Below are 15,601 nucleotides of genomic sequence, written 5' to 3'. Positions count from 1 at the left end.
GAAAAAAAAAGTGCGACTTATAATCCGGAAAATACGGTAGTTATTATCTGATTTTAAGGTTACTTGAAAAGGCAGAAAACTATGCATGACTGGATGATTAACTTGAGTGTTAACAAGACTTTTGTCCATGTTATACATTTAACATATAAAAACAATTATGTAGATTTAAATTTTATTACAAAATATAAAAAATCTAATATGATAAAAGTAAAAATACAATTTTAAATGTTTAAAAAAACATTTACATTTTTGTACTTTGATTAAATAAATAAGAAAACTAACAAATACATGCAAAACATTTTACATTTTTCTTATAAGGATTAAGGAACATAATGTATGTGAGTAAATTAGATTTCAATTATATTTTACATTTAAATTGTAATTCAATTTAATTTTATTTGTATAGCGCTTTTTACGATGCAAATCATTGCAAAGGAACTTTACAGAAAATTAAGTTTCTACAATATTTAGTAGTAGCTTATAAGTGGAGTTTATGTGCATATGACAGGAATTTTTTTAGAAACATTATTACAAGACCTAGTCAACATGAACATTATTAACAGCAATTATGTGATTGGATAATAAGTTGCAATATTTGGTAGTTCTGTATGTTTCAGGGTTAAATATATAAATATAATTATTATTAATAATAATAATAATAAATAATAATAATAATAATAATATATTAATTAATTAATAATAATAATAATTAAATATATAATATCCAATTTTAGCATTAGAATTGACTTTATTTATGGAAATCCATAGATTGATTGACATGTCTTTTTCACACAAAATTGATTTACATTCACTAAACATGTTCATTCACATAGTTTCTGTTATCAGCCTCAGCATTGCTTTTTTGTGCTGCTGTCACACATCATGTCTGGATTGATCTGTAAAGCAGTTGCTTATCTCCTCTCTCTAGACAACATGTGACCTCCCATCTTTTGTGATGAATTTAAAGGCAGACAGTAGAGATGCTGACCAGACACTGAGTTCTCATATCTGAATCTATTCAGTGCTTTCAGAGTTTCCAGCCAGTGGTGTCTTTTGAAGAAAGGCTGCCAAACAGAACTTATAATAAGATTAATTAAATATGTTTAACACCTTCAGAATGATGCAACACATTTATCTCGTTTAACATTAAAGCTGTCTGAATTTCAATTATGTGTGAATTTAAAGATGAGGTGGAGCAGCACATGATAGAGATTTCATTTATTAATATATAAATTTATAGTAAAGTGTTATGCATTCGATCTTAAAAATACTTATAGATTTCAGCAGATACAAAAAGAGATCAGGAGATGTTTTATTGTTGTAATTAGGGCTGTCAGTTAAATCATTTTAAGTGGATTAATTATATGATGTGCTGATTAATTAATCACATTAATCCGAGTTAATGGCACGCATCAATATTTGCACAGAAAAGCAGCAAAAGGTGTCTTTTAGAAGGCAATACATTTTGATTGTATGGTATTCTTAAAAATAATTGTAACATTTTTAGTCATTTGAGAATACAATTCGTATACAATAGTGATATATTTCTGTCATAATTTCTTCAAGTTAAACCAGACTTTTATTTTGGTGGGTTGTCAACAAGGTTTTTCAGTTTTAGTTTCAGTTTGTGTTCTTTTCATATTAAACAGTGAAAAGCTGGTGATGTTCATGGGTTCATGTCTTTATATTAAGACACTGTGTGTTTGCGTTTGTATATCAGAGGAAACCATGCTATTAATTCACACATTATCTTATTAGCAACTGACAGGTTTTTACGCTTATTTTTGCTGTGTATTATTATTTTCTACTGATAATCTTGATCTTGATTATAAAATATTTTATATAATTGATCTTTATTGTGTGTGTGTGTGTGTGTGTGCATGTTTGTGAAGTACCATTATTTTTTTGAGATGGTAATATAAGGCGTCTGTTCTCCTCTGTTAGGTTTTCTCCCGCTCCGTTCTGTCATGATGTCACGGTACCATCAGCGTTTCGAGCGGGATTTCCGCAGCGTTTGGGAGCGCAGGGAGCGCTGCGTCTCCAACAGCAGCTGCGTTGGCAAAGTTAACGGCTGCGTCTCCACCTCTGCCTCCTCCATCCCTAACAGCGGCAACAACCGTCCCGGCCTCCTGCCCCTGCCCGTCATACCCTCGCTGCTGCCCACCCCGGTCACCGGAGCATCCAGCACGGCCAATAGCGAGCTGACCTGCAAGCGATTAGCCTCCACCTGCACCACCTCTGTGACTAAGGTAGGGCTGAACACACCTGCGGCCGCTTTCTCTGACGCATTTACTCGCCCTCATGTCATTCCTAACAGCTATCATTTTCTTTCTTCTCTGAAACACAATTGAAAGATGTTCCCACTTCAATGGTAGTCGATGGTAATTTACACTGCTAAGGTCTAAAAGGGAGAAAGCAGCCCATGAAAGTATCCATATATGATTCATGCAGCTTGTATTTTAAAGTAAATTTGATACTGACTTTGAAGCGGTGATATTTTGGTTACATTGTAGTACTATTATAGTTTTTTACAATATTTTAAAATAGTTACGTTTTAATAGTTATGTTTTTCTTTTTTCGTATAAATTTTTGTTTATGTTTTAGTAATTTATCTGTGTTTTTATAGTTTAAAAAAAAAAATATTTCCGTTAAAGTTATTTCTAGTGGTGCACGATATATATCGGCCGATAATTAATTAATCTCGTCAGTAAAGTTGGTTATCTAATCAGTGGTAAATTCCATCGGAATACCGATGCAATTAATACACGGAGCCGTTGTTAACTGACAAGCCGCGGAAATCCACTTTCATTATCAGCGTTGATTTGCGCAGCTAGTTAGTTAACAACGGTTCTGTGTAGTAACAGCTGCTCTATGTGAAATCACGCACCTGATGGTATTTACCGGTGATTAGGGAACCGGCTTTACTGATGAGATGCACATAACGATCGGCCGATATATATATATCGTGCACCCCTAGTTATTTTAATACATCAGGTTTAACTAAATAAAAGTGAGAAATTTTGCCTTGCCTTAAAATAAAATATTGTTTTATCTCCGTTAAACTTTGCTGGATTATTTTATAAATTAATTAATTAAAATCAGTTTTATTATTTATTTTATTTCCATTCAGTTTTAGTTAACAGTAATAACCCTACTATGAAGTCTGCATGAAACGCTTGTTGAAACCCATTCTGTGTGTAATAGGAATGTAAAAGGTGTTTATTTATTTATTCTGTTTATATTATTTTAGTTTTTTCTATTTATTTTTCTTTTGTGTAGATTTTGTCAATGGTTTTTAAGGATGTGGGTACATATAGTATATTTGCATAATTATACATTTCTATTTATTTAGTATCTATTTATATTTGTGTTGTTGAATTTAGCATTCTTTGTCCTTGTGCATGGATGGACCACTTCCAACACAACTGTTGATGGCCACATCAAGTTAGAGAGCTTTGTGGCGTCATTACGTGCCACGTGTGTTTGTTGTCTCCGCTCGCGGCAAAAGAAAGAGATTAAAGCTTGTGCGGTTGCGGATCTTAGGGTCAATTTTTCTGTCATCCATCATGAAAGCCCTGCAGCTGCCCCCACCAGCGTATCTCTACAAGCCATCTCTGATAAAGAAGAGCGAGGCTGCTTATTGATCTGTGTCAAGAAGAAACTCCCGCTACCTGCTTTCATATTGCAGACGGGCCGGAGCGGGGCAGGGGGAAAGAATAAAGCAATCTTAGATTTACAGACGTCTACACTGAGAGAAGTCTGGGGTCAAAAGCAATATGCTTCTGCATTTTTTTATTCCACATACCAAGGCTTCTTTGTGTCAACATGTTTAATTTAAAGTATGGGCATATTGGCATTTCTGTGATTCATCCTGTGATTGTATTGCTGGAGTTCAGCGGTGGCGTGTGCAGCCAATAATTGAGTGTGTGCTAAAGTAATTTGCTTGCATATTAAGTTACGAATCTCACTGAGAAGATTGGCTTTGTGGCCTTTTCTTCTTGATCCTGTGAAAAGAGTCGCCGCTCTTGTGAAGCAGATATAAATGCTGTCAAGTGACTCAAAAGGGTCAATTTGTCACATTCTGACTCATTAAAATGCAAAAGTGTTGGTGAAGCAACTTTTGAAACTTTGCTATATGCTAATTACAATACAAGTGAATAGAAAAGTTAAACTACAGTCTGGCTTTTCTTTTAAAGTAGTTATGCTACAAGCTACTAATAAAGGGATATAATGAAGCAGTAGCTTTTTAAATAAGTCACTGTTTATCACACAATATAATTTATATAGAGCAATATCTTTTTTAAGTGACAATCAGACAGTACAATTTGTTATAATCAAAGAAACATTTATTAACTTAATCATTTTATTTTTTTACTACTTAATTACTTTTTACTTTTATTTTTTAAGAGCAAATATGGTGACACACACACAAAAAAAAAAACAAGACCTCGCTCTGAAGAGACGTCTGTATCATCTCCGTCATCCAAAAGCATTGCACGGCCTTATTTCCAACCTTTCCTTACAATTTCCTAGTTGTGTATTACTTTGTAGCACCCAAAAGATACAAATCAAACAAGTCATGCCCTGGTTTTGCTTTATGTAAAGCATAATGTGCTTTATATATATAAAAAAAAAAAAAGTATTTTACTTTATTAAGAAGTTTAGGGTTTGTAAGATTTTATTTATTTAACAGTTGACAATATATATATATTTTTACATTACAATCACACACACACACACACACACACACACACACACACACACACACACATATATATATATATATATATATATATATATATATATATATATAATTAACATCAATAAAACTAATTTAAATTGTTAATGTGCTTAAAAATAACTAAAAGGCTTTATTTACTTATTGTTTATTTGTTTTTCTTATTCAATTCGATATTTAATTAAATAATTGTATTTTCTTTGTTTTTATTTATTTTAAAGTGAGGATCTCAAATATGGTGACACTATAAATAAAACATTAGGAAATTAATTATCATCAGTAAAACCTTTAAACGTTTTATTAATATAAATTCATATTAATAAAGCTATTTAATAGAGCTGTATCTTCTTAAATAAGTCACTTATCAGACTATTATTTTATTATAATAAAATAAATATTTTTGATTTATTTAGTAAATATATTAATTTATTTTTAAAACAGTAAGGACCTCAAATATGGTGACATAATATACCACTGGTGAATTAATTATCACCCATTAAACTATGAACGTATTAATATTTATTCATACAGCTATTTAATAGAGTGGCATCTTTTTAAACAAGTTACTATATGAGAAATAATTTTTAAATTCATTATTTTGTAAGGTGATTGTAATAATTATACATCGTTATTTTAAGCCATTTTCACACTTTGTTAATTCGGTGTGTTTGATTTGGACCCTGATTAGTTTTCTCCTTTCAGTTCATTTGGGCAAAATATGAACTGCGATGAACCTTCAACAACATGAGCTGTGTATATCTACAGTCTGTATCTTGTTCTGTCGTGAATGCCGAATGTCATTGGAGTTTCCCAACAGATGTAGAGTTACAGGAACGAAAGCGTGCGAGTGCCTTCCCACCATCATTTCAAACACACTTTCATACACTGCTCCCGTTTAATTTCTTCCCCTAATCATGACTGTCTTGTGTTTCTGGACCGCTCTCAAGACGCCCTGAAAGCTTTAGTATTTCAGCCGCTATCTGTAGCGTGACCCCTTTCAACAGCTCCGCTCCGCTGAAGGTTTCATTTTGTCAGCTAAGAGCTCTTTCATTTAGATTTAGTGAAACTGCGTTATGCAAAGCGGCCGGTCAGAACATGCCAAAACACGCAGGACTCTTGAACTCTGCAGTCGTTCACCGAGAGCAGACAAGAAAATGAAGAGCCTGCAAAGGAATATTTTCTCATCGTTATGCGATCGTTTGAATTGCTCGTCATGTTTTTTGTATTGCACCACTTCATATTCATATTACAGATAATTACAAGGAGTCTGCCACGCTGCTGTAAACAACTCATAAGTTGGCATAATTCTGCTCCGTTTCATTAGTCCTTAATTGCATGATTAATTTGACTAATAATTCCCATTTATTCTCTGATTACTGTAGATGTTAAAGCTATTTGGAAGGCCTTAGTAAATTCGATTAGTGATTCTCAACTGGTATTTACTCAATATAGCTAAATAAACTGACTTTTTTTTTTTTTTCTTTGTTGCTGTTTTAGGTCATTTTCATACCTAGTTTGTTTGGAGCATTTGATTTATTTTTATTAATTTTTTTGCTTTTATAGGTAAAGATACATGGCAAAGAACTGGGATTCCCTCAACAGAAATGTATTTCTTATTTGTGACCCTGGAGCACAAACCAAGTATTAAGTCGATGGGGTATATTTATAGCAATAGCAAAAAATACATTGTATGGGTCAAAATGATCATTTTTTTCTTTGTGCCAAAAATCATTAGGATATTAAGAAAAGATTGTTCCATAAAGATATTTAGTAAATTTCCTACCGTAAATATAGCAAAACTTAATTTTTGATTAATAATATGCATTGCTAAGAACTTAATTTGGACAACTTTAAAGAAGATTTTCTCAATATTTAGATTTTTTAATTTTATTTGCACCCTCAGATTCCAGATTTTCAGGTAGTTGTATCTCAGACAAATATAATCGGATCCTTATAAACCATACATCAATGGAAAGCTTATTTATTCAGCTTTAGAGAAGTGTATTTTTACAAAAAAAAAAAAAAAAAAACATTATGACTGGTTTTGTGGTCCAGGGTTACATATGTATATTGACCAATTTTGCCCTTGGTTTGCTGCTTCAATTAAAAAAATTCTGTTTGACTGAATTGATTTCTCTTGTTTTTCTGTTTTTGGGTGAAGCAGACATCAGAGAATAGGGCCGTTGACTTTGAGACCCGTGTGTTTCTGCCTGTCACTCACAGATATAGCAGTGTCCCTTGCAGGTCTGGAGGGCCGTGACCCTTTAAGAGCCGTGTCTCCTTGCTGTTAAAAATCATCTGCAGCCGCACGCACACAGAATTCATCTCACGCTAAAGCCGCTCCGGCCTGAAGCTTTAGCGGCCAAAGGCACAAACTAAAGGCCAAGAGTTCTGTCTTTGAACCATCAACAAGAGCAAGACATGGCGCTTGGGAAGCTTCTTTCTTATTAAAGCTTGCCTCGGTTCCCATCAGCGGGAGACCACCGCAGATTCCCATCTTTGAGGATGTTTTTATAGACGCCGCAAGCCTTAAGGAATCGCAAACTTCACAAGCCACGGTCCTGACAAATGATGGATCATGAGTTGCTGGCGCCGCGGGAGCGAGCGCTTCTGCCGGGTGAGGAAGAGGCTTCTGTGTTGACAGCAGAGATAGGAATAGCAAATAAGAGCATGACAGTCTGGATGCTGTATTTGGCTTTGTGAGAGGCGGAGAGCGATGCTGCCCAACGCATGGTGGATTAGGATTGTGGAGGACAGCCATCCGCTCGAATGGAGACGGCTTATTTGGCTGCGAGCCGTGATCCTGTGCACACGCCGCCGGATGCAGGATGAGCAGAAGCATGCTGTCGTTGTTTGACAGGCCCTCGTACAGTAACAAACACGTGCCATTTAAAGAGACCTCGCTCTGAAGAGACGTCTGTATCATCTCCGTCATCCAAAAACGTTGCACGGCCCTATTTTCAACCTTTCCTTACAATTTCCTGGTTGTGTTTTACTTTTAAGCATCCTTTTTTCAAAAGATAAAAATCAAGTCATGCCCTGTTTTTGATTTATGTGAAGCATAATGTGCTTTAAATAAAAATAGATTTTATTTTATTCAGAAGTTTTAGGGTCTGTAAGATTTATTTTAAGTTGACAATATTTTTATTTTTTTACATTACAATCTCTCTCACACACACACACACACACACACAAACACACACACACACACACACACACACACACACACACACATATATATATACCATTCAAAAGAAAACTGTTTTCTATTTTAATATATTTTCAAAGTAGAATTTTCTGCATCCTTACTCATTAGAAATCATTCTAATATGCTGATTTCCTGCTCAAGAAACATTTCTGATTATTCATAATTATTATTATGTTGAAAACCGTTGTGCTGTTTCATATTTCTGTGGAAAATTTTTATTTTGCTGAATTATTTGGTGAATAGAAAGGTCAGAAGAACAGCGTTTATTTGAAATCTCGATTTTTAAAGAACATTATAAATGTCTTTACTGTCACTTTTGATCAATTTAATGAATGTTTTCTGAATAAAAATATTAACTTAAAAAAAATGAATCTTAACCTGTTAAATGTCACCCCATCCCGTATATGGGACGCCTACGTTGACTATACTATATTACAATCATATTTAATCTAATCTTGACAAACTATATATCGTTGGAAAGGTCTAAGACTCCCAAATATATATTTTACCAATATTTTTTGTTAAAAATTATGTAGGAAAAGTTATAGATGAATTTATGACAAGAGTGCACCCTCAGAAATCTACATTACAAAAGGAGCTTTGACCTTTGTTTAAAAAAAAGACTTCCTCGTTGCCTTTTTCTCTATCACATTTTAGAAATCATCAGAAGTGATATATCACTTGAAAACATAAAATCTCAAAATTCATCCTTCAAAACCCATTTTAAATTCAGACATTTCTGATTTAATAGAAAGTGTCTGCTTATGAGTTTGTGGAGAGTAGGTTACAGTACATGTACAGCAGCTTTACATGAGTGCTGTGCGTTTCTGCAAGAAACTGAAACGGTCAGGTTTATTTTGTACATCTGGTTTTATTCTGATCATGCACTCTTAACTTCAGACTTTGAAAGCGAGATGCAGCATGCATAGCGTTTCCTCATGGATGCTCTTCATGCATAAACCAATCCAGAAATGGAAGTATTTTGGCAAGTCAGCTAAAATGAACCTAGACATGTCATATTTGCCGTTTAGCTTTGACTGCAGGCACATGGAAAGTGTGTTTGAACGCACACAGGATGGCTGCAGATGAGTGTATGTGAATCGTAATTCCACTTGCTCTCCTGGTGTACTTTGAAAACTCCAGCAGGTCACTTTCAGCAAACGAAGCACCTACTTCCAAGGAAGTGTAAGCGTGTGGCCTTCACCTGGGGACAGAGCGGAAAACTGTTTCTGAACTCCAGCTAATATTCGCGCACAATCATGACATGAGTGCCATGTTGTCCGTATTTAAATTGCTAGGAGGTGTGTGTTATAGCACAGGTTTTTGACGTGGCACACAAGGGAAATTATAATTGGAAATGGTGGTTTTATTGTTCTGCAGGTAACGTTTTGTCCACAGCTCTCGACGCTTGCTCTGTCTCACACGGCCGGCTTCAGACACGATTAGCCGCTGGCTGTTGAACACGTCTTCAGCGACTGGTGAAGTGGGTCAGATGTGTCATTTTGGGGTTAGCATGTAAGGGATTGCGTAAGTCAGCTGCTCACACAATAGACTCTCATTTGACATTGAAGAGTCTTGTAACCCTGAAACCGGCCCGCTGGGGGTTTTGTTGGATGATCCTGTCAGTCTTATTAAGATGGTAAATGATGAGCTTTTATTTTCTGCCGTCTTCCTCATAGTGCTCAGTAAATAAGCATAAGCCGTTGTATCATAAAGGGGATAAATCTTTGTGTGTCACTGCAGATAATACAAACAGTTTTCAAACACAAATTGGTGGCTTTATGTGGATTTATCTCAAAAACAATGTCTGTACATCACCGCGAAATCAAGAGTGAAACATGAAAATATATTTTAAATAATGTTAATAGATTGACTATTTTAACAACAATTTTGATTGGGAACAAAATAGGCTAATAAGAAATGTTTTAAATTAGATAAGTATTTATTTAAAGTAAAAACTGCAGATGTTCTCCCAAAAATGAGTTTAAAAATAATGTTGGAATGTTTCAAAGAATTGTATTTATTTCAGATAAAGATTTTCCACTGAAATTGGTTTAAAAATAATTTTAATATTTCTGAAGTATTCGTTCATTACATTTAATTTCTTTTAAACTTAAGTATGCTGATGTTGCACCAAAATTGACTTGAAAATAAGGTTGTAATTTCATGGTAGTAATGGTAGTATATTTTATTTTATTTTATTTTTTAATATTTATTTTTTATATATTTTTATATTTTATTTTTATCAAATGCTCCAGTTTTCCTCTCATCACTCTCAACTGTGCTCTCCATATGTAAGGAGAAAATAGACTTGACATATTTCAGCTTCATGATGTTATATTTATTCAGCATAGATACAACTTTTGACAAGTTTTAGTGAATGCAGGTGAGTTTCGTTACTGCTCGCCCACCTGTCAGCAATATGAACATGCATCTCTATTCTGAGGAGAAGCAGGTGGTAGGGAACTTTCAGATTTCTGCTCTTTCCACATGCTTGAATCATTTTCTTAATGGCATTCATATGAAGCATGACGAGGTCCGGCTCAATCCTGCAGCTTACAAAGAATCCTTCAGTTCTAATATATTAACACTGCAGCGTGTGGCCGTTAATAAATAAGTATTCTTTGCATGTCTGCTGACCTTTTCTTCTTTCTTTGTTCTTTGATCTCATGCCATTTGTCCTGTGAATCATCCGAGTGTGTGCAGCTCTTTATTTGCTTCTTATCAATGACTTAGACTTGAATTGTATTCAGATGATATTCAGCGATACTCAGACCAGCACTGAATTCCACAGATAGATTCCTACACAATCATAACACAATCATTCATAACATTTGAAGTCCTTGCATGTTTATTAAGGTTTTTCATTATAATTGCGTTTTAAAATACCATCGAATAAATGCTGGGTAAACAAAAGGTCAAATTAAAACTAAAAATGTGCATCTGCAATGGACAAAAAACTGTATCTTTGCACTGTCAGACATGTGAAGTATGTTAAGACTTGTATTGGTGCTCTTTATGACTGTTTACAGTTTGAAGCGATTTTGCTCATTTTGTCAGGTGAATTTTAGATGAAATTGAAAACATTTTTGCAATGGCACACTGGGATGTGAAATGTAGATGGAATGGTAAATTCACATTTTTCAGACTTGGCAATGAAAAACGCATTGACAAACCCAAAGCCCACACTTGATGCTAAAGAGGGATCTTTTTATGTTTTCTTCTTTTTATTTACAGTTTTGAAATGCATATGAAATAAAAGTAGCATAAAATCAAGAAGACGTTTAAGACTTATTTTCAGCCACATTTTCTCTCCTTCAGCTTGCTTATGGAACAGCGAGTTCTGTCAGCGGCATAAGATCCATCTTTTGCAGACACAAAAGATGAATATGAATTAAAGGCTTTGTTCCAAGAAAATAAACAAACAGAGCTTTATTGCTATCTTTGGCGCACACAAATATTGTGCAGAACAGTCATTTTTTAATTGCACTGACATACGAGATGTCCCATTTTGATGACAGCATTGAATGCACGTATGCACAAAGCATATTAAATGCAATTAAAACATCTAATGTTTCAATTAACTTTTTGGAAATAAAATATCAGCATATGGGTGAATTTGTGTTCCATTCTCACTCTTGCTAATTCTGACCTGTATTTCTTAAAATATATAAAAGAATAATGATTTTAAATTATTGAACACTTGCTATGTGTGTATATATACATTTATATAATTTTATATGTACTACCAACATTTGTTTTTGCGATGCATTCTTGTCTGTTACAGACCCATGCAATGGAGCTTTGCTCCAAATACTTGCTTTGATAAATTTTATTTGTCTAATGTGATCTTTAATAAAATCGTATTATTCATTTTATTATTGCAAGCAAGATTACATTCAGAAAATGTATTAGTGAACTAATTTATCTGACGATATTTGGCTGGTTAGCTTCTTGAGCTTCTGTTTTCTAATTGAATTTTTATTCTGTAAATATTGGGAAAAGTAAATGTTCATATAATAAAACATGATTTCATTAAATAATGGCATGGAAACTAATTAATGTTTTGGGTCAACAAAGTCAATGTAGATTCAGCATGTTTTAAAAGGATTAAGAAAAATTAGATATTGTGGATGTTGAAACTAGTAGGATTCCATAGGACAATGAGTTTTGCATGTCCACTTCCATTCGATTTTAGTTCCTATTTTCAGCGAAGTGATTAAAAGTCCCCCTCGATCCCGCAAAACTTCTTTCCTGCCCTTTGATTTACAGTCAATGAGAGGCAGATAAGAATTAATTAGTAAAATGTTCTCTATATAGATCTCACTTTCATGCACCCAGTCAAATTGCTGGGGGCCGACCTTGGATTTTCCTGCATTATTGATGGCTCTAATCTAGAACAGCGGCGTAATTAAAAGAGCGAATGGAATGGAATATTAACAAAGCGGAATGATGTACCAGTGTCTGGCAAATGGGCTGTAATTGGAAGCGTAGACTGTAATTAAAGGCTGGTCTGTTTACTTGAGATGTTCCTCTCGTTGAAACAGGTCTCTGGGCACCCAGCGGTGGAATCGCAGACTCAGGGCCAGGTCCTGGCTAATAGCGTCCGCTGGGGGCAAACACCCATTAACCAGTCCACGCCCTGGGACACGGATGAGCCGCCCGCAAAACAGATGAGGGAGAAAGATATCGCAGGTAAAGAGCTGAAAGCAAAGCCAACAGCGCTGCCATAACACCTCTTGTTCGTTATATTTTCATGTGTGCATGGATTGATGGATTACTCAAAGTGGCTTCAAATTAGGCATCGGCTATGGGAAAAATATCATAGCATATTTTTTTAATGTCGGAAAACGATCCACAATCTTATTATGATTCTTTTTCATGTTGGTTTTCAAAACTATTTAGCAAATTACTGATCAGTAGCCAAACTAACTTCCCTGTGTAAAAATATAGCCCTCCGAGAAAACAAAACAAGAAAGAATAAGGAGTAACAGACTATTTAGGCCAATGTAGGGGTGGGAGATATGAACAAAATCTTATTTCAGGTTAATTTGATTTAATTTTACTTAATTGTTTATCTTTATTAAAATATTTATAGCCATACATGTTATATTTGTTCTTAAAGTATAAACAAAGATTTAAATTACAAACAGTAAGACAAATGAAGTAAAAGAAAGAAAAAAAAAATGTGCACTGGTCAGTTTTGGGCTTTTTGGCTTTTCAAAAACATGTTGTTTCAGACGAAAGGATGGAAAATGGCCAAAATACATTTAAATATTTATTCCATCCATCCATCCATCTGATTTTGGTTCATTCATCCATTTTAGTCCATCCATCCATACATACATCTTCCATTCGATTTTAGTTCATCCATCCATTTTACTCCATCCATCCATCTTCCATTGATTTTAGTTTCTCCATCCATTTAAGTCCATCTTTCCATCCATTTTAGTCCCATCCATCCATCCATCCATCAGATTTTTAGTCCATCTGTCCATCCATCCATCCATCCATTTTAGTCCATCCATCCATCCATCTATCTTCTATTCGATTTTAGTCCATCCGTCCATTTTAGTCCATCCATCCTTCCATTTGAGTCCATCTATCCATCCATCCATTCATCTTCCATTCGATTTTAGTCCATCCATCCGTCCGTCTGCCTGCCCGCCCTCAAAATAATTAGGTTTATCCATCCATTTTAGTCCATCTGTCCATCCATCCATCCATTTTAGTCCATCCATCCATCCATCTATCTTCCATTCGATTTTAGTCCATCCGTCCATTTTAGTCCATCCATCCATCCATTTGAGTCCATCTATCCATCCATCCATTCATCTTCCATTCGATTTTAGTTCATCCATCCATTTTACTCCATCCATCCATCTTCCATTCGATTTTAGTCCATCCATCCATTTTAGTCCATCCATCCGTCCGTCCGCCTGCCCGCCCTCAAAAGAATTCAGTAAAATGTGCATTGATGCATGACACTAATGCTCCCCCTGTAAAGGCAGACCTTGGAGACATTTTAATAGTTCACAATCTAATATTGTCATATCACATGCATCCATGTGTTTCTCTCTCTGCAGCTCCTCTATGGCTTCCTCAAGTCGCTGCTGCCGTCAGCCAGGCTGGACTCTTGGCACACACATACGCTATGCCGCAGGCGCCAGCTTACAGTCAGGTCACGGCTGTCCAAGCACCCATCGTCGGTGTGACCCCGGTGCTCCAAACCCCCCATCCACAATTACCCACACACTACCAACTCCCACAGCATCCTTCACAGCCAATGACTAACATGGTCCTCAATGTCCAGAGCCAATCCCTCGCCATCGGCGGCCTGCCTACAATGCCCAGCGTCTGCCAGGTCGCCCATCCCGTCCACACGGTGGTGGGCAATGGCCACTTGACTCATCCCATGGTGCAATCCGCCACCATGAGCTCTTCGGCGCTGCCCACCAATGGGCCGATGACGAACGGCCAGCAGGAAACCGCCAACAACAGCCTGCAGATGCTGAGAACGGTCGGATTGGGGAAATACGAATTCACAGACCCCTGGCATCCCAAAGGTAAATTATATTACAGCCACAAGTTTTCCTGGACATTATAATGTTTTGTTGTGCTCCTTTAGTCTCCGAAAGAATTGCTCGCTATCTTTGACCTGCACAACTTGATGATCTTGAATATATTTATTACTTCGTTGCTTTTCACTTTCAATAAAATCCCCCCATTCATCAACATCCTCAAGACGAGACGAGTCGGGTTGGATTGCCTTTCTTTTTTTTCTTTTTTTTTTCTTTCCTACCCAACCAGCGCAAGTTCCTAATGATTTATGAATTAGCCAGCAACCAGGAAATACAGTTAAGATCACGTAGATTTACGGGGTAGTGGATGCTTCTACAAAATTGTTGGGTCTAAAATGGCAGAAATAATTTCCATATAAATGGAAACCTTATGTAAATATAGTGTAAATGAATTTCAGTTAATAAATCAACACAGTCGGGACAGGCAAGTTTAATGTACCATAGCTAATGATTTATTACTGGAAACAAACTTGTAGCGTTTAATGTAACTCGAGTACGTCTCAACTTTTCTCCTTCTGTGTTTTTGGACTCTCGTTCTTTATATTATTCCATATAAAAAATGCAATAAGATTATTCAAAAGAAACCAGTATATAGTTATTGTGTGCCCTAAAGCTCTCAGATTACCTTGATTTTCTAGCCAGATACAGGCAGAAATCTATTTTTCTGTCTCCCTGTATTGAATGTCTTGTTGAATCGCGTAAGGTATTAATCTTCTGAAGAGAAGAGGACATAAGACGAGTTTGCTGCCCATTTATCTGCTTGTAATTGCTTCATGGGATGATGGGAAATAAGATGCCAAAGACTTTGTTCATTAAATATTGGCAGTTTCTACCTACATTTACAGATTAATAAGAACTGGACAGTAGGGAGTATTCTTTCATATCAACAGAAATGACAAATGGTTTTTGAAAATGTGGTGTTTTGTACTAGTATTAGACCTGACTGTGAGTTTGCTTTAAAGATTTTAGGAAGGCTGAAGAACTTTAAGCTAGAGTTGCATCAAAAAAAAAAAAAAAAAAAATCTGGTTTTTGAATGTAAAAAGCTGTTTGAATAACCTAAGAAATTGGTGTAG

At 35.4% G+C, this 15,601-nt stretch overlaps 1 protein-coding gene across 1 annotated transcript in view; it reads left to right on the top strand.

Annotated features, from left to right (window-relative positions):
• LOC127933542 (kelch-like protein 29) overlaps positions 1-15,601 on the top strand; it is a 112,230-nt gene that overhangs the window by 20,414 nt on the left and 76,215 nt on the right. The window contains exons 3-5 of the mRNA XM_052530585.1: positions 1,945-2,249; positions 12,494-12,641; positions 14,033-14,512. Coding sequence (XP_052386545.1) covers positions 1,968-2,249; positions 12,494-12,641; positions 14,033-14,512 — 910 coding nt within the window. The 5' untranslated portion in view covers positions 1,945-1,967. The remainder of the gene's footprint in view (positions 1-1,944; positions 2,250-12,493; positions 12,642-14,032; positions 14,513-15,601) is intronic.

This window comes from Carassius gibelio, chromosome A17, assembly GCF_023724105.1.
Source record: "Carassius gibelio isolate Cgi1373 ecotype wild population from Czech Republic chromosome A17, carGib1.2-hapl.c, whole genome shotgun sequence".
Classification (NCBI taxonomy): Eukaryota; Metazoa; Chordata; class Actinopteri; order Cypriniformes; family Cyprinidae; genus Carassius; species Carassius gibelio.
Note: the sequence above shows the minus strand (reverse complement) of the source record. Positions and strands in the feature narration are given on the sequence as shown.